We start from the raw sequence: 20505 nt of genomic DNA on the forward strand, positions 1-20505 counted from the left end.
CATGCTCTCAGTTACCATAGAAAATAATGTTTGAAAAACATGCTTACATTAATGCACTTACAAAGTCTATTGGGCAAGTGTGAAGCTTTAATCTTTATTAAGTCACTTACATGAATTAAGTAAAAATGTCTGCTGTTTGAACTGTAAAGTTGTCTAAATAAGTGGTTCTCAACCTTTTTGACTCCAGTGTCCACCATGGGCGAAGACAAAATTTGATGCCCCCTTCCATGAACTGTCCATTTGTAATTTGTAAGCCTACATTTAGATTTTTTAGAGCTGCTTATAGCATTATAATTGTTATTATTTGAATAGAACTAATGCCTGTTTTACACCACGCCGAAGCAGTGCATGAGCCGAACCGAAGCAGTGTGTCACGACAACTTTTGCATTAAACAACACGTGCTATTACATTAGCAGTGTTTCTGCTGCAGAAACTGATGTGCTCTTTACAGAAAATAAAGTTATAAAATGGTTATCAGGCATGAGCTATTGATAAGTATTACAAACTTGATCGTCATGAAATCGTATTTACATGATGCTGGTGTTATCTGATGTAGTCTTGTAGAATTATTTAGTGGAAGGGGAGGACGATGAGCCTCAATGTTGTTTTACACAACAGAGGACGGTTTGATCACTTGGCTCAATCACACTTAATTTATAGCTTAATAATATAGTCAGAAGTAAGTATGCACAAATATTGAATAGCTATATTTCTTTGTTCAAACACCAGCCAAAACGTTTAAGTGTAAAGTACTTTCCTCACAAAAAGGACACACTTTCCAAGAATATGTTAACTCACCATCTTCACCAACAGCCGACGTACAGCATACCATGTTTTTCCTGAAAATGGATGGCGCTGGAGCGTCGGGCCCATACCCGACATTCATTTCCTTTGTTAATGAATCCTTATAAAAAGTATGTTGAGGGTAGAAGAGCCCTTTAATACAAGTGTCTTTCAAAACAAGACCGATAAGTTCTGAATTTACCGACTGCACGTGCTATCGCTTGTATTTGTTAACATTTGGCAGCACACTCGGCTGTATATGGGCATTGCTATTTACCTTTTAGGCCTGTTCTCTATTTAATAGTTTATAATAGGCAGTTTTATTTTGTTTAAGCCTATGACTTGTAGTTTTAAATGATAAAACTGTATGTCTACTTATTTATATTATTAAAATAATTTAATTTAGTTTTTTGTGAATTTATTTTATTATTATTTGGTTTTCCTACGAGCTGTAATTAATACAAAAACAGAATAGACTACAAATATATGCTTATTCTGTGCAATATCTACTTTCTCATATCAGCTCCTCTTCATGATATCCATCAAAAGTGGAGTGTGACTTTAATTCTGTGTGAGCAGCGCAGTAAAAATAGACTCGAAACTCGAAAGTCGAAACTCCCGATGCAGTTCAGTTCACATGCTGCTTCTGCCTCGTGCTGACGCACTGCTTCTGCTTTCGATGTGAATGCACTCACTTGTTAACATGGACGCCGGAAAAAATATGCACTGCTTCTGTCCTGCTTCGGCATGTGGTGTAAAACAGGACTAATGCTGTTGAATAAACACGGTTATTCACTGCGATTCATTGTGTGTGTGTGTGTGTGTGTGTGTGTATATATATATATATATGCTTCCTGAACGTACAGTAATTCAGTAACATGGAATTTTTTGATCAACAGAGTTAGACGCAGAAAACCACAGTAACCACACTTCACAAAGCGCCTCTATGTTGTATGTGTACATGAACCAACTAAAATAGCATCAAGAACAGACAGATTGACTGTGAACTTTAGGCCAGTGATGTTCAATATGGAAATAAGACAAGCAATATATTTACTTCCAAAGCCACTTTTTGTATTTTCTAAGCAGTGCTTTACTGTCCATCACGATAATTGAATATTTTTTGATTCATCTGAATTATATACTAATACTGAATATAATATTTATAATTATTTATATGATTATTTATTAAATGATCTTCATTCGGGGGCCTTTTTCAGCAAATTGATATGTAATTAATTATGATAAATTTTATTAATCTGCATCATGTTATTTGATCATCACTATTGACAGCCCTAAATATAACTTATTTAAAATAATTTTTAGTCATCTTGTGGCCCCCTTGGAAGGCTCCCTAGGGGTTGAGAACCACTGGTATAAATGACTGTTTTGAAGTGGGGCTACTTTTCTTGGTGGATGAACTTGTAGGTGTGTGTTACCAACATGATTCCTGCGGGTGGAATTTGGTTCATGTAAATGTCACATCGCTTTCAAGACCTTTTCCTACGTCACATTACTTTCAAGGCCCTTCTGGTTATACTTGCTTGGTTACATAGTTAAACAACATTAGTTCAGTTAGGACATCTCTCAGTAGATTTAAGAGATGTATTAATGATAATGACAGTGGAGTAGGTTTGAACTTGGCGGACAGATCTGCTTTACGCATGCTAGGGATATAGACAGTTAACCAATTAACCGGCATTTAGAATTTGTTTGACTAATACTATTGGTTAAAAATTAACAACAAAGAGGTGATTTTATGGGTTTAACATGTAGGGCATGTTAAGACGTGGACACTATTAACACAAACTTTCCTCTCAGTATGAATGACAAGGAAATATTAAGAATGCGCTGTGGGACCATGTCGTCCATGAAGATGACATGTCATATGCAAATTGTAAAATAGGACTCTAAAGTTTAGTAGTAGCACTAGTACAATGCGGTATCATATGAAAAAACATCTACAAGCTTCGACATCTAAAAGCATAGGTCTACAGCCCTGCATTTCACTTATGTTGCACAGGAAACGGGAGTGCGATGCTCCACCAGACATCAATACCTTCGGAGTGGGTTTCCGGGCTTGCTGTCAACCCTGACCCCTGCCCGTGTGTGTGTGTGTGTGTATATATATATATATATATATATATATATATATATACATAGTTGTGCTCAAAAGGTTGCATACACTTGGAGAATTGGTAATATATGTAAAACACATTTCTTTTATTTCTCATGGGATTCATATTCAACTGTAGGTTATAACAGAATGGCACAATCATAAAACAAAACATGGCAACAAAGAAAAAATGAAATGACCCCTGTTCAAAAGTCTGCATACCCTTAGTTCTTAATACTGTGTATTGCCCCCTTTAGCATCAATGACAGTATGCAGTCTTTTGTAATAGTTGTCTATAAGACCCCAAATTCTTGCAGGTGGTATAGCTGCCCATTCATCTTGGCAAAATGCCTCCAGGTCATGCAAAGTCTTTGGTCGTCTTGCATGAACTGCACATTTGAGATCTCCCCAGAGTGGCTCGATGATATTAAGGTCAGGAGACTGTGATGGCCACACCAGAACCTTCACCTTTTTCTGCTGTAACCACTGGAGGGTAAACTTGGTCTTGTGCTTAGGGTCATTGTCGTGCTGGAAAGTCCAAGAGCGTCCCATGCGCAGCTTTCGTGCAGAAGAATGCAAATTTTCTGCCAGTATTTTCTGATAACATGCTGCATTCATCTTGCCATGAATTTTCACAAGATTCCCCGTGCCTTTAGAGCTCACACACCCCCAAAACATCAGTGAGCCACCACCATGCTTCACAGTGGGGATGGTATTCTTTTCACTATAGGCCTTGTTGACCCCTCTCGAAACATAGCGCTTATAGTTGCTCTATTTTGGTCTCGTCACTCCAAATTACAGTGTGCCAGAAGCGTGTCAAGGTGTTGTCGGGCATATTGTAACCTGGCTTTTTTGTGGCATTGGCACAGTAAAGGCTTCTTTCTGGCAACTCGACCATGCAGCTCATTTTTGTTCAAGTATCGTCATATTGTGCTCCTTGAAACAACCACACCGTCTTTTTCCAGAGCAGCCTGTATTTCTCCTGAGGTTACCTGTGGGTTTTTCTTTGTATCCCAAACAATTCTTCTGGCAGTTGTGGCTGAAATCTTTCTTGATCTACCTGACCGTGGCGTGGTATCAAGAGATCCCTGAATTTACCACTTCTTAATAAGTGATTGAACGGTACTGACTGGCATTTTCAAGGCTTTGGATATCTTTTTATATCCTTTTACATCTTTATAAAGTTCCATTACCTTGTTACGCAGGTCTTTTGACAGTTCTTTTCTGCTCCCCATGGCTCAGTATCTAGCCTGCTCAGTGCATCCACGTGAGAGCTAACAAACTCATTGACTATTTATACACAGACACTAATTGCAATTTAAAAAGCCACAGGTGTGGGAAATTAACCTTTAATTGCCATTTAAACCTGTGTGTGTCACCTTGTGTGTCTGTAACAAGGCCAAACATTCAAGGGTATGTAAACTTTTGATCAGGGCCATTTGGGTGATTTCTGTTATCATTATGATTTAAAAAGGAGCCAAATAACTGTGATAATAAATGGCTTCATATGATCACTATCCTTAAATAAAAGAATCTTTTTTTATCTTTTATTTTTTAAATAAAAGAATAAAAAAAAAAAATATGATCAGTCATATTTTTAAAATCAATGCCAAAATTTCACAATTTCTGCCAGGGTATGCAAACTTTTGAGCACAACTGTATATATATATTGTGGCGGGGTGAGCAAGAGACAGACACAGTGGGTGTGGCGTCAAGCCTTGGAGAGGCATTTATTGGAAATTATAATGAATATAAAATGTCCATAAAAGTGTTCGTAATAAAGGGGGAATCTGGCATCCTTGTGGTGAGACGGGGCTCCGTGAAGGGCAGGGTAGTGTCTATGGAATGGCCCAGGCATGAGCTGGGTCCGTCGGCCGCACACACTCCCCTCCAGGGTCCACGGCGCGAGGGGCGGCGGTGACCTTGGTGGCCTGACTTCCCAGGCCCGCGGCAGATGAGAGGGGAAGGCGGCCCGGCCTTTAGCCCATCGGCTTCGGCGTGTGCTGTTCTCCCCTGGCAACTCATTTAATCCGTCCGGGGGTCCAAGGAGCGGGTCCGGCGGCGCATCCACTCATCCGAACCCTCCAAGTTCTTGTCCTGGGCGTGCAAGGATGCCAGTGTGTGCACACATGGAGATTTGAAGCCAGATCCCTGAGAAGAGGTGTGCTCTGCGTTTTAAAGACAGTGGTGATGAAGCATTATTCACATCAGGTGTGCTTCATTCACCGCTGTCAGAACGAGGCTTATTAATTATGCACCTCTTCATATACACTATATTGCCAAAAGTATTCGCTCATCTGCCTTCAGACGCATATGAACTTAAATGACATCCCATTCTTAATCCATAGGGTTTACTATGACGTCGGCCCACCCTTTGCAGCTATAACAGCTTCAACTCTTCTGGGAAGGTTTTCCACAAGGTTTAGGAGTGTGTTTATGGGAATTTTTGACCATTCTTCCAGAAGCGCATTTGTGAGGTCAGACACTGATGTTGGACGAAAAGGCCTGGCTCGCAGTCTTCGCTCTAATTCATCCCAAAGGTGCTCTATTGGGTTGAGGTCAGGACTCTGTGCAGGCCAGTCAAGTTCTTCCACACCAAACTCGCTCATCCATGTCTTTATGGACCTTGCTTTGTGCACTGGTGCGCAGTCATGTTGGAACAGGAAGGGGCCATCCCCAAACTGTTCCCACAAAGTAGGGAGCAAGGAATTGTCCAAAATCTCTTGGTATGCTGAAGCATTCAGAGTTCCTTTCACTGGAACTAAGGGGCCAAGCCCAGCTCCTGAAAAACAACCCCACACCATAATCCCCCCTCCACCAAATTTCAAAGTTGGCACAATGCAGTCAGACAAGTACCGTTCTTCTGGCAACCGCCAAACCCAGACTCATCCATCAGATTGCCAGATGGAGAAGCGTGATTCGTCACTCCAGAGAACGTGTCTCCACTGCTCTAGAGTCCAGTGGCGGCGTGCTTTACACCACTGCATCCGAAGCTTTGCATTGCACTTGGTGATGTATGGCTTGGATGCAGCTGCTCGGCCATGGGAACCCATTCCATGAAGCTCTCTATGCACTGTTCTTGAGCTAATCTGAAGGCCACATGAACTTTGGAGGTCTGTAGCGATTGACTCTGCAGAAAGTTGGCGACCTCTGCGCACTATGCGCCTCAGCATCCGCTGACCCCGCTCTGTCATTTTACGTAGCCTACCACTTCGTGGCTGAGTTGCTGTCATTCCCAATCGCTTCCACTTTGTTATAATACCACTGACAGTTGACTATGGAATATTTTGTAGCGAGGAAATTTCACGAGTGGACTTGTTGCACAGGTGGCATCCTATCACAGTACCACGCTGGAATTCACTGAGCTCCTGAGAGAGGCCCATTCTTTCACAAATGTTTGTAGAAGCAGTCTACATGCCTAGGTGCTTCATTTTATACACCTGTGGCCATGGAAGTGATTGGAACACCTGAATTCAATTATTTGGATGGGTGAGTGAATACTTTTGGCAATATAGTGTGTGTATGTATATATATATATATATATATATATATATATATATATATATATATATATATACAGGTGCATCTCAATAAATTAGAATGTCGTGGAAAAGTTCATTTATTTCAGTAATTCAACTCAAATTGTGAAACTCGTGTATTAAATAAATTCAATGCACACAGACTGAAGTAGTTTAAGTCTTTGGTTCTTTTAATTGTGATGATTTTGGCTCACATTTAACAAAAACCCACCAATTCACTATCTCAAAAAATTAGAATACATCATAAGACCAATAAAAAAAACATTTTTAGTGAATTGTTGGCCTTCTGGAAAGTATGTTCATTTACTGTATATGTACTCAATACTTGGTAGGGGCTCCTTTTGCTTTAATTACTGCCTCAATTCGGCGTGGCGTGGAGGTGATCAGTTTGTGGCACTGCTGAGGTGGTATGGAAGCCCAGGTTTCTTTGACAGTGGCCTTCAGCTCATCTGCATTTTTTGGTCTCTTGTTTCTCATTTTCCTCTTGACAATACCCCATAGATTCTCTATGGGGTTCAGGTCTGGTGAGTTTGCTGGCCAGTCAAGCACACCAACACCATGGTCATTTAACCAACTTTTGGTGCTTTTGGCAGTGTGGGCAGGTGCCAAATCCTGCTGGAAAATGAAATCAGCATCTTTAAAAAGCTGGTCAGCAGAAGGAAGCATGAAGTGCTCCAAAATGTCTTGGTAAATGGGTGCAGTGACTTTGGTTTTCAAAAAACACAATGGACCAACACCAGCAGATGACATTGCACCCCAAATCATCACAGACTGTGGAAACTTAACACTGGACTTCAAGCAACTTGGGCTATGAGCTTCTCCACCCTTCCTCCAGACTCTAGGACCTTGGTTTCCAAATGAAATACAAAACTTGCTCTCATCTGAAAAGAGGACTTTGGACCACTGGGCAACAGTCCAGTTCTTCTTCTCCTTAGCCCAGGTAAGACGCTTCTGGCGTTGTCTGTGGTTCAGGAGTGGCTTAACAAGAGGAATACGACAACTGTAGCCAAATTCCTTGACATGTCTGTGTGTGGTGGCTCTTGATGCCTTGACCCCAGCCTCAGTCCATTCCTTGTGAAGTTCACCCAAATTTTTGAATCGATTTTGCTTGACAATCATAAGGCTGTGGTTCTCTCGGTTGGTTGTGCATCTTTTTCTTCCACACTTTTTCCTTCCACTCAACTTTCTGTTAACGTGCTTGGATACAGCACTCTGTGAACAGCCAGCTTCTTTGGCAATGAATGTTTGTGGCTTACCCTCCTTGTGAAGGGTGTCAATGATTGTCTTCTGGACAACTGTCAGATCGGCAGTCTTCCCCATGATTGTGTAGCCTAGTGAACCAAACTGAGAGACCATTTTGAAGGCTCAGGAAACCTTTGCAGGTGTTTTGAGTTGATTAGCTGATTGGCATGTCAAAATATTCTAATTTTTTGAGATAGTGAATTGGTGGGTTTTTGTTAAATGTGAGCCAAAATCATCACAATTAAAAGAACCAAAGACTTAAACTACTTCAGTCTGTGTGCATTGAATTTATTTAATACACGAGTTTCACAATTTGAGTTGAATTACTGAAATAAATGAACTTTTCCATGACATTCTAATTTATTGAGATGCACCTGTATATATATATATATATATATATATATATATATATATATATATATATATATATATATATATATATATATATATATATTTTATTCTTTCATTGTTAAACTGCCAAAAGTTAATGCCTCGTAGGTTAATTTGGAATGTGCAAGCAAACCATAAAAATTTGTTTGTTACAAAATATAAGAAAATATACAATTATTCATTCAAATGTTGATGTAATAACTATTACTAAATGTTATTTGTTTCAGCCAGTATAGACCTTTGTCATGGCTGATCAGTTAACAAATGGTTTATGCAGGCGGATAACCGGTTTAAAGAATTTTCCAAAATTTGCATTCCTAATGCATGCTACTGCTGCTGCCAATTGAGTCAATATGCTGCTTCTGTTGACATGAAAAGATGTTGCCGCTGAGACAGAAGAGACATGCTGTTGCCCTCCCAAGCTAAAAATGCATATCTAGACTGTGGTGCTGGGGAGGAGGAGGGTGAACACTATAGTACCGTGCAGCTGTAACCACTTGCCATGCTGTTGAGATGAATACTATTCAAATGTTTGACGAGAGGGTTTAAGTCCTGATTGGATTGTGTAGAGGATTGTATCCGGAACCAGACCCATCATCCTGCACCATGAAGAGTTCCCTAACTGAACTTGATTGGTCATTAAACAATTTTATCACATCAGTTTCAGCCTCTTAGTTATACTTTTGAAACCATATTATTTGCAATTGCTTCTATTGTAAATGTATTACTGTACACATATTTTTTTCAGTTGTTCTATACAAACTGAGGGTTGAGCTGTCATTGTTTTCTGTGGTAATTCAGCCACAAATGCTGTTGATGAGTTATATAACCCTGAATTTTTTCTTAATTATTGGAGGGTTGTATAATCGAGCAGACTCTAACTTGTATTATATTCTGTCTGGTTGTAGCGAGGTCTTCCTTTAGCTAATCTGGGGGTTCTGAAGACGAGTTTGGATACATCTGTGGCAGCTCTGAGTGGAATTACCTCACAGCCTCCGCTCATGGGTAATGTTGATCCCTCAAAAATCAATGAGATCAGGAGGACGGTCTACGTCGGCAACTTGAATTCACAGGTATTTTACAGTGAATTTGACTAAATTTCAGTGATAATCATGTCAGATTTGAGGTGTCGCAGAGCTGTTCTTTTGTCTTTGAGCATAAACTTTTCTCTCTCTCATTGTATTCAAAATATTACAATTGAGAAACGTTTTTCCTGCTAAAACAGACCACCACAGCAGAGCAGCTGCTGGAGTTCTTCAAACAGGTTGGAGATGTAAAGTTTGTGCGGATGGCGGGAGATGAAACGCAACCTACTCGTTTTGCCTTTGTGGAATTTGCTGATCAGGATTCAGTGGCAAGAGCGCTAACCTTCAATGGAGTCATGTTTGGAGACAGACCACTGAAGTTAGTGCTTCCTTTTTGAACCCTTTAAATATGCACACCACTTACCAGCCTGTCCTGTTTTATCCACATGCAAACATTAAGTGATATAAATGATATTTAAATGACAATTAATCATCATAACATCACCACTTTCAGGATTAACCACTCCAATAATGCCATAGTGAAGCCTCCAGAGCTCACGCCACAGGCTGCTGCTAAAGAGTTGGAAGATGTTATGAAGAGAGTCCGTGAGGCTCAATCCACCATTGCTGCTGCCATTGAGCCAGGTCTGACCTCTCTTACCCAGACACTGATTTAACACAGTTTTTACTGTGTGACACAGTTAACAGTTTTTCTGTTCAGAAGGGGTCTTTCAACAAAAAAGGAAAATGTTCTCAATCATTTAGTCACCCTAATATTGTTTTAAACCTGTATGACTTTCTTTCTTCCATGGAACGCAGAATGATAGCCTTATGACACTTTCCACTGCAGTTTAGTGTCGCCTCAACGTGGGTGGGATTATAGGCTGATCGTCATAGTTGCGCCGCCTCTACTGCCTTGACATCATCTTAAATGTGACAAAAATATTACTGACCATAAACAATAACACGACCACTAGCTGTTAGCTACTAGCTCATTGTGCTGCATAAAGCAGTTGTTGCATGGTGATTTTACACAAGTGTAACAGTTAAATTGGCCAGGTTGTTTTAGAAGCAAGCTTTCCAGTAGCTGGTCAACTAAATAAAGTGAAGCTTTCAAGCAGAATATAGAGTTAACGTAACAAAACATACCATACTCCATCATGAACTCCAACAACGCCGAGTCCAGGGCACTCTCCCTCCCATTGCTCGCCAGTCTATTGCCATAGATAGAGTCCATCTGGTCGAACCGTTCCACTTTCTTCTGTTTTGATCACTTAAGTTTTTTTTACTTTTCCCTACACTGTTGGTAGGTCTGGTAGTAGCCGTGTGTGGTCAACAGCTGAGACACTTCCTGAAAGACTTTTTTGTTTCGCGTCCTTTCGTTCGTCACTAATGAGAGGAATGTCTGCACCTCGTTTATTGACCACGGCGTGGTTTTGCACACAAGCCATTTCTTTGTACAATTCAAAAGTCACGTGAACAAATGATATTGCTGTCGCTGTTGCTAAATTTAAAACTAGCGGGTTGATGTCCCATGTCGCAAATCCAGTGACACTGGTAGTGGCAATTCTCTCTGAACATTCAGTGATCTGCAAGATTTTGACGTCACATTTATTATTGGCTCGGCTTGCTTGGAACCTCGACCGACGTGGTACTAAAAAAAGTACCAGGTACTATCCACAGTGGAAAACCCCCAAAATGCGAGCAGAGTCGAGTCGAGCTGTACCGTGCAGTGGAAAAGCCCCATTAATCACCCCTCATTTTCATTGCATCTTTTCTTCCATACAATGTCAATGGTGACTGAGGCTGTCAGAGCATAACATTCTTCCTGTTCCGCAGACGTAAGAAAGTCAGACAGGTTTGGAACAGTATTAAGGTAACTAGCCCTTTAAGTTTAGGAATCCTTAACTTGATTTCTTTCCACTGTGAAAAAGGCCCTGCAGAGTTTATACTCCTTCACCAGCTGAGGAAGTTCAACCATTGTGCAATATCGAATTTATTCATATTTATATTTATTTAACATATCCTACCTCTTCTACCATTACATTCCCTTGCACATAACTGTATATCTGTATGTAGCATATTTGTACATAAATTATTCTGTCCTGTTCATTATTTCTCTATATATTTTTATTTAGTGTATTATATTTTATTTTTATTATCTATGTCTCGTTTTTGTATCCTCTTTTCACTGGAAGCTTCCTTGTGTGTTAGCAAACTTGGCAGTAAAGCTCATTCTGATTCTGAAAATTTTGGGTTGTTTCTAGTTGATGTTAAGCAACGCTCATCCAGCAGATCCAGGCATTCAAGAAGATCCCGATCTCACTCTCGCTCTCGCTCCCGGTCTCACTCACGAAGAAAGCGTCCCAGATCCAGACACAGGTAGATCTTACACATCCTTAAACCTTCTTATGTTTGTATGTTTAGAAATAATCTCCAGTTTGTTTCAGTTTGATAATTTATGTAAAACATTACCGATTTCGTCCAATACTATTGAAGGGGCCGGCCATCCCAAAGATCACGGCAGAGGACGAGCGACTCTCTTGGGTCACACGGGAGACGCTCACGCTCCAGAGACAGGAAACACAGCCGCAGTCGATCTCACTCCAGGTGAACCTGCGCAACCACACTGGCCTCTTTACACTCAGTATGTTGTGTGCTGATACAGGACATTTCAGCTCTCTTCTCTACACAGGGACAAGAGGAATGAGAAGGAGGGCAAGGTAAGGAAGGACAATGACTGGGATGAAAAGAGGCCGAGGGACAAAAAAGGAAGGACGCCTCTAAAAGGCTACAGCAACTCCAGACACTCCCGCAGTATAAGCAGGTCAGAAGAGAGTGTTCTCATTAAACCTGCAGTACACTTTTAAATGTAACTTTTCTAAATATAACCTAAACTGAAAAAAGGGATTGTCTCTTTCTTAAATAATCAATAACCATTAATTTAACCAGCAAACCCTGATTTTCTACTATTGCTACTTAGTGGTCTGTGGTATTAGGGGGAGGGGCATTCTCATTCTAGTGAGCATTTGATTGGACAAAAAATAGTATGCACCCCTGAGCTGAAGATGTGAAACATGTGAAAAACATTGACCAATGGAACTACACAAAATTCACACTTTAAAAAATATATTCAAGATGTTTTATCTGAAAACCAGTCTTAATACTCTTAGGTAAATGTATCTTATTTTAAGTATATTTTTACTGGAAAACAAGAGAAAGATACTGATTAAGAATATTATTTTTTACACTGTAGTCTTGTAACACTCATACAGTGTTAAAAAAAACCTTTTTGTTTGTGAGTGCGTTTAGATTAAAACTTGAGACTTTGGAAAAAATATGACTTTCTATTAACTTTACTGAAATGTAGAAATATAAAAGTAGTGGAAATATAACTTATTACTAGGGCTAGGAGAATTAACGTGTTAATTTCTGTGATTAATAGTCTACTGTTTAATGCTAAATACTTAAAAAAAAAAAAAAATAACAATGCAGTATCAGTTTTTTGCACTTCCTGAAACTAAATTTTTGCCCCCACTTCTTGTGGTGAAAATTGGCATATATATATATTCTGATGAGCCAAAACATTATGACCACTTACAGGTGAAGTGTATAACATTAATTATCTCCTAACAAGGCCACATGTCAAGGTCTGGGTAGATTAGATGGTAAGCGAACAATCAGTTCTTGTCACAACACACAGTGCATCGCACCCTGCTGAGAATGGGGCTGCACAGCCGCAGGCCAGTCAGAGTGCCCATGATGACCCCTGTCCACTGTCGAAAGCACCTACAATGGGCACGCAAGCATTAGAACTGGACCTTGAAGCAGTGGAAAAGGTCACCTGGTCCGATGAGTCCCGTTTTCTTTTACATCACATGGACGGCCGTGTACGTGTGCACCATTTACCTGGGGAAATGATGGCACCAGAATGCACTATGGAAAGATGACAAGCCGGAGGAGGGGGTGTGATGCTCTGGGCAATGTTCTGCTAGGAAACCCTGGGTCCGGCCATTCATTTGGACGTCAATTTGACACGTTCCACCTACCTAAACATCGTTGCAGACCAGGTACACCCCTTCATGGCAATGGTATTCTTTAATGTGCCATGCACACATTGTTCAGAAATGGTTTGAGGAACACGATGATCAGGGTGTTGCCCTGACCTCCAAATTCCCCAGATCTCAATCCGATTGAGCATTTGTGGGGTGTGCTGGACCAGCAAGTCCGATCCATGTCAGCTCCCTCTCGCAACTCTTAGGACTTGAAGGATCTGCTGCTAATGTCTTGGTGCCAGATACCACAGGACACCTTCAGGGGTCTTGTAGAGTCCATTCCTCGGCGGGTTGGTGCTGTTTTGGTGGCACGCGGAGGACCAACAGCGTATTAGGCAGGTGGTCGTAATGTTTTGGCTCATCGGTGTACATTTCCAGGAGGTACACACTCGACTCGACTGCACATACTTGAAAAGAAACTGATTGTGTAGAGCAGTGCACGCTTATTCATTATGCGTGACACATGTCCCGGGTATAATAAAAACAGGAGTGGATTTATTGTACAGAGAATGGAGAATTCACCTGCAAGTGGTGAGCCAGGTGTGGGAGAGATACGGGCAAGCTGCCGTGTTCCTTTGCATTGGCCGAAAATGCTCGCTCACTGTCATATGAACCATTATCAAAAGCGAAACCGCACGAGAGAGACTCAGCATGTGCCCAATAGAAACTGAACGTTAGACAGTGAAAATAATCTTTTAAAGATTTTAAATTTCAGCAAATTAAACTTAAGCTTTCAATTTGTTTTATATCTGTATGTGTAGTGTCTTATAATGCATTGCCAATGTGCATTTAAGATTGTCTTGCCAATAAAGCTTGATATAAATTGAATCTGCACATTTGATCCTATTATTTAAAAAAATGTCCACTGGAAAACAGCAGAAGATTTTTCCCAACTTTTAATTACAGCATTTCCACTGATTTTATGGCATTTAAATATATACTTTTGTCAAATATTCATACCTGTAGAAATGTCTCTAATTGAATGAATATTTGAAATAATTCAAATTAATGATGACTAACGAATTTCTTGCAAGTTCTTTGAGACAAAGTATAAAATAAATATATTTATGATAATATTTGAATGTTTGTTTTATTGTACAATGTACCATTATTAAATGTGATTAATCACAGAAATCTGTGCGATTTAATTAGTTTTTTTTTTTTTTTTAAAGTATTCGATTCACAGCCCTACTGTTTACATTTATATTTATGAATTTGGCAGACTTTTTTTCCAAAGCGACTTACAGTGCATTCAAGGTATACTTTTGATCAGTTTGTGTATTCTGGGAATCAAACCCATGATCTTGGCATGCTCTATCATTTGAACTACAGGAAAGTTACTAACTATAACTTTTTTGAATTTATAAATAAATTAATAATACATTTTCTTTCTCTCTTAGAGGACATAAAAGAAGAAGCAAATCTCGATCCAGGTCGCCAAGGCGGCGAGCCAGGTCACCATCACCAAAAAGGTTCACTTATTGTGACTATGTTTGTGTCTTTGTCATGATTGCATTTACAGGCTTATTCGAATCTCTTAACTTTGTATATTTTACAGAGGGAAGAAGGAAAGAAAGAGGGATAAAGAGAGGAACAGTAGCAGGGAAAGGAGGGAGAGTCCAGCATCCAGGAGAAAAAGCAGGGATTCTGATCACAAAGCAAAACACTTTCAGGTAAATGCAACATCCAAAAACAAACCATTTACTTGCAAACATTGTCTTGGGGGTTCATTACCCAGCGCAAAGTAAAATCCTAAAAAACTGATTCAAGATTGGATGAGAAAGCCAAAAATGAATAAATAAATACATTATCTCTATATTTTTCAGCCTTTTTAATTATATTCTGTATCTTTATTTATTTTTGCTGTGAAATGGTGTAAAAGAACAGTGATGTCAACCAAACGGCAATTGTTGCCAAGCACATAAAAAAATGTAAGAACTAAATCATTGTAAAAATAATGAAGGCATGTTTTCTACAATGTTTTTCACTAAATGAACAATAGGAAGAATGATATTTAATCGTTTTTATTTATACACACCAGTATAACAATGCATAGTTATAAACAGCAATATTTGCCTACATATAAACCAATGAGCCAAAACATTATGACCACTAACAGGTGAAGTGAATAATGTTGATCATCTCCTAACAAGGCCACAAGTCAAGGTTTGGGTAGATTAGATGGTTGGCGAACAATCAGTTCTTGTAGTCAACGTGTTGAATGCAGGAGAAATGGGCAGGAGTGAAGACCTGAGCGACAGTGACAAGGACCAAATTGTAATGACCAGATGACTGGTTCAAGGCTTGTGGGTTGCTCCTGGTCAGCAGTGGTGAGTAACCACTGACAGTGGTCCGAGGAGGGACAAACCACAAACCAGCAACAGGGTCCAAACCGACAGAAGGTCTACTGTGGCACAAGTCACAGAAACTTTTAATGATGGTTACAGGAGGAATGTGTCACACACAACACACAGTGCATCGCACCCTGCTGCTTATAGGGCTGCGTACCCCTTATGACCCCTGTCCATCCTTGAAACCACCTACAAATGGCACACAAGCATCGGAACGGGACCTTGGAGCAGTGGAAGAAGTTCACCTGGTCTGATGAGTCCCATTTTCTTTAACATCATGTGGACGACCGTGTATGTGTGCCCCGTTTACTTGGGGAATTGAGGGCACCTGGATGCACTGTGGGAAGATGACAAGCCAGTGGAGGGAGTGTGATGCTCTGGGAAATGTTCTGCTAGGAAACCCTGGGTCCAGCCATTCATGTGGACGTCAATTTGACACGTGCCACCTACCTAAACATCGTTGCAGGCCAGGTACACCCCTTCTTAGCAATGGTATTCCCTGATGGCAGTGGCCTCTTTCAACAGGATAATGCGCAATGCCACACTGCACACATTGTTGGGGAATGGTTTGAGGAACATAATAAAGAGTTCAAAGTGTTGCCCTGACCTAAATTCCCCAGATCTCAATCCGATTGAGGATCTGTGGGATGTGCTGGACCAACAAGTATGATTCACAATGGCTCCACCACGTAACTTACAGGAATTGAAGGATCTGCTGCTAATTTCTTAGTGCCAGATACCACAGGACACATTCAGGGGTCTTGTAGAGTCCATGCCTCGGCGGGTCGGCTCTGTTTTGGCGGCACGCGGACGACCAACAGCATATTATGCAGGTGGTCATAATGTTTTGGTTCATCAGTGTATTGTTACTAAAACATTTTAAGAAATGTAAAATGCCACATAGGACATTTTTGAGTGATTTCAGCAATTCACTGAAATTGACAGTTTGAACTTAAGTTAATCGAACCTTCCAACTCTCATTTTTGTTTTTGCTACCAAATGTTTTGAAGTACTGAAGAAATCAGAGATGCTGTTGCAATATCTTTGTCTCAAAACACTCATACTCATGAGCTGTGTGACAAGGAATGATCACAAAACTAGTCTGATAACTTTGGGAAACTTAATGACCAACTAAAAAGCACATTACACAATGTTTATAATGTCTCTTAAATTTTTATTGCTGAAAAATCATCGCAAATATATTATGAATATTTACTATATTGCCTTGTTCTAGACTGACATTTGTCTTGAAAGCCAGGTAAAAGAGTTGCAGTAGTAAAGCTGATTTGAAGTGTCCCCAATACAAGTTTACTTGCGTTTATATAACACCAACTACAAGTGTATATGTTGCTTTCACTTTGAAATTGCAACGCATCAAAATTGTCAGGGTTACAAGAAACAACCAAATGAAAGTCATTTTATTCATATTGTGGTTTTCATGAACCTACGCAATTACTTGGTACAGCTAATCTCTGGAGGCATAAAGCCTTGACGGTTAAAGCAGCAGATTGGTTAACAGATAGTTGTAGGTTTGTTTACGGGACAAACGTCAGCGTAAATAAGTCTTCTTCAAGCTACTAATGTTAATTCCTTATGGATTCATGTTTGCATTGATGATTCTGTAGAGCATCAACAATTTTATTAAAATGGTATATGAAAATAAATGTTAAATGTTGTTTGAAGATCGTATTGTTCCCCATGCACCTCAAAGAGCACACCATAAATGGTCAAATAAGTTGAAATAATTTGCACATGCACCTGAGTCATATATTTGTGCTGCTCTAGTTTTTCTAGATGAGAAACGGATGATAACAGCTGATCCTTGTAAAGATTGACATTTTACGATCTTGCTGATGTCTGATTTGATTACCGTCAACATATTTCAACCGTAAGGCTGATGTATTTCCCCAAAATATGACATATTTTAAGCAAAGTGTGAAAACATTTTGCAGGGTTTTTCTAGGATGTTTTGTTCACCATCTTCAGTTAACACACTGCTGAGATGGTTACTAAGCAGGGATGTAAAAATGCATCGATAATTTCTTATCCAGTATACAGTTCTTGACATCTTGAATACTTCAAAAACTACCAAAACCAGATCTCTAATCTGCTTCTGGTGTGGATGTGTTTGATGAAGCAGAGAGAGCAGATGCAAAAATTGCAAATTTAATCAACTTTACGGTTAAAATAATACAAGTTTTAACAGATGGAATAATGTAAATATAATATTTATAATATAATAAATATGAAGCTTATAATTAGAAGCTTTACCCCGTTCACTTCCATTGAACAGTGCATCCGGAAAGTATTCACAGCGCTTCACTTTTTCCACATTTTGTTATGTTACAGCCTTATTCCAAAATGGATTAAATTAATTATTTTCCTCAAAATTCTACAAACAATACCCCATAATGACAACGTGAAAGAAGTTTGTTTGAAATCTTTACAAATTTATTAAAAATAAAAAATGAAAAAAATCACATGTACATAAGTATTCACAGCCTTAGCCATGACACTCAAAATTGAGCTCAGGTGCAACCTGTTTCCACTGATCAACCTTGAGCTGTTTCTACAACTTGATTGGAGTCCACCTGTGGTACATTCAGTTGATTGGACATGATTAGGGAAGGCATACACCTGTCTATATAAGGTCCCACAGTTAACAGTGCATGTCAGAGCACAAACCAAGCCATAAAGTCCAAGGAATTGTCTGTAGACCTCCGAGACAGGATTGTATCGAGGCACAGATCTGGGGAAGGGTACAGAAAAATTTCTGCAGCACTGAAGGTCCCAATGAGCACAGTGGCCTCCATCATCCGTAAATGGAAGAAGTTTGGAACCACCATGACTCTTCCTAGAGCTGGCCGCCTGGCCAAACTGAGTGATCGGGGGAGAAGGGCCTTAGTCAGGGAGGTGACCAAGAACCCAATGGTCACTCTGACAGAGATCCAGCATTTCTCTGTGGAGAGAGGAGAACCTTCCAGAAGAACAACCATCTCTGCAGCACTCCACCAATCAGGCCTGTATGGTAGAGTGGCCAGACAGAAGCCACTCCTCAGTAAAAGGCACATGACAGCCCACCTGGAGTTTGCCAGAAGGCACCTGAAGGACTCTCAGACCATGAGAAACAAAGATTGAACTCTATGGCCTGAATGGCAAGTGTCATGTCTGGAGGAAACCAGGCACCGCTCATCACCTGGCCAATACCATCCCTACAGTGAAGCATGGTGGTGGCAGCATCATGCTGTGGGGATGTTTTTCAGCGGCAGGAACTGGAAGACTAGTCAGGATTGAGGGAAAGATGAATGCAGCAATATACAGAGACATCCTTGATGAAAACCTGCTCCAGAGCGCTCTGGACCTCAGACTGGGGTGAAGGTTCATCTTCCAACAGGACAACGACCCTAAGCACACAGCCAAGATAACAAAGGAGTGGCTACGGGACAACTCTGTGAATGTCCTTGAGTGGCCCAGCCAGAGCCCAGACTTGAACCCGATTGAACATCTCTGGAGAGATCTGAAAATGGCTGTGCACCGACGCTCCCCAACCAACCTGATGGAGCTTGAGAGGTCCTGCAAAGAAGAATGGGAGAAACTTCCCAAAAATAGGTGTGCCAAGCTTGTAGCATCATACTCAAAAAGACTTGAGGCTGTAATTGGTGCCAAAGGTGCTTCAACAAAGTATTGAGCAAAGGCTGTGAATACTTATGTACATGATTTTTTTTTTTTTTTTTCATTTTTTATTTTTAATAAATTTGCAAAGATTTCAAACAAACTTCTTTCACATTGTCATTATGGGGTATTGTTTGTAGAATTTTGAGGAAAATAATGAATTTAATCCATTTTGGAATAAGGCTGTAACATAACAAAATGTTGAAAAAGTGAAGTGCTGTGAATACTTTCCGGATGCACTGTAAATGCCTCACTGTAACCTCGATTTTTGCTTTTTTTTTAAAGAAAAAGAGGGACAAGTCTAAATTATTTTTTTCTGGTAATCAGTATTATGCCACAAATGCTGTCGTTGAGCTTAACTTATAATGAACCCAGAATATTTATTGCGTTCAGTGTCGACAGACAGATTGCATGTCACTGGAATCTTATCACATGACATTTAGTCAGGACACTAGATACAATTTTGATAAAAGACACAGTAATTGAGGCAAAATCATGAGCTGCAAATTTGGACCTTTCTTTGCAAAGACAGACATTACGTACTTCATGTGAATGGTCCGGTCAGCTGCAAACAGGGAATTCATTCCATTCAGAAGGGATCGTCCCTGTGCCCTATTCTAGAGGTCTGCAACCCGACCCAGGCCCGACAGGACCCGAGAATCCATCGGGTTCGGTTTTTCAAGTAGGGGGTCGGGTTTGGGATTGTAATTAAGGAAAAAATAAACAGGCCTAGCGCTCTTCTGCACTCACTCATAGTCGCACAAACGGATGAGTTAAGTCATTGACTGTTGCATCGTGTCTCACTTTTTCGTCAGCGTTTCGTGCAGTACGGGCACATTTTTAGACACCGTGTCAAGTTAAAAAGAACTTCAAGTTTCAAAAACACATGTTGAGGGGGCCTGGGTAGCTCAGTGGTAAAAGACGCTGGCTACCACCCCTGTAGTTCGCTAGTTCGAATCCCAGGGCATGCTGAGTGACTCCAGCCAGGTCTCCTAAGCAGCCAAATTGGCCCGGTTGCTAGGGAGGGTAGAGTCACAAGGGGTAACCTCCTCATGGTCACCATAATGTGGTTCGTTCTCGGTGGGGCGCGTGGTGAGTTGAGCGCGGATGCCGCGGTGGATGGCGTGAAGCCTCCACATGCGCTATATCTCCGTGGCAACTCACTCAACAAGCCATGTGATAAGATGCGCGGGTTGATGGTCTCAGACACGGAGGCAACTGGGATTCATCCTCCGCCACCCGGATTGAGGCGAATCACTACGCCACCACGAGGACTTAAAAGCGCACTGGGAATTGGGCATTCCAAATTGGGGTGAAAAAGGGGGAAAAAA

The 20505-nt window shown here is 40.5% G+C and overlaps 1 protein-coding gene across 2 annotated transcripts in view; it reads left to right on the forward strand.

Annotated features, from left to right (window-relative positions):
- Positions 1–20505, forward strand: part of LOC127428711 (splicing regulatory glutamine/lysine-rich protein 1-like) — a 36097-nt gene that overhangs the window by 13145 nt on the left and 2447 nt on the right. For both annotated transcript variants that reach the window (XM_051677265.1, XM_051677266.1), the window contains 8 exons: positions 8980–9144; positions 9297–9475; positions 9611–9741; positions 11364–11478; positions 11596–11706; positions 11792–11923; positions 14552–14623; positions 14710–14824. In XM_051677265.1, the coding sequence (XP_051533225.1) occupies positions 8980–9144; positions 9297–9475; positions 9611–9741; positions 11364–11478; positions 11596–11706; positions 11792–11923; positions 14552–14623; positions 14710–14824 (1020 nt within the window). The remainder of the gene's footprint in view (positions 1–8979; positions 9145–9296; positions 9476–9610; positions 9742–11363; positions 11479–11595; positions 11707–11791; positions 11924–14551; positions 14624–14709; positions 14825–20505) is intronic.

Source organism: Myxocyprinus asiaticus, chromosome 3 (genome assembly GCF_019703515.2).
Source record: "Myxocyprinus asiaticus isolate MX2 ecotype Aquarium Trade chromosome 3, UBuf_Myxa_2, whole genome shotgun sequence".
Lineage (NCBI taxonomy): Eukaryota > Metazoa > Chordata > Actinopteri > Cypriniformes > Catostomidae > Myxocyprinus > Myxocyprinus asiaticus.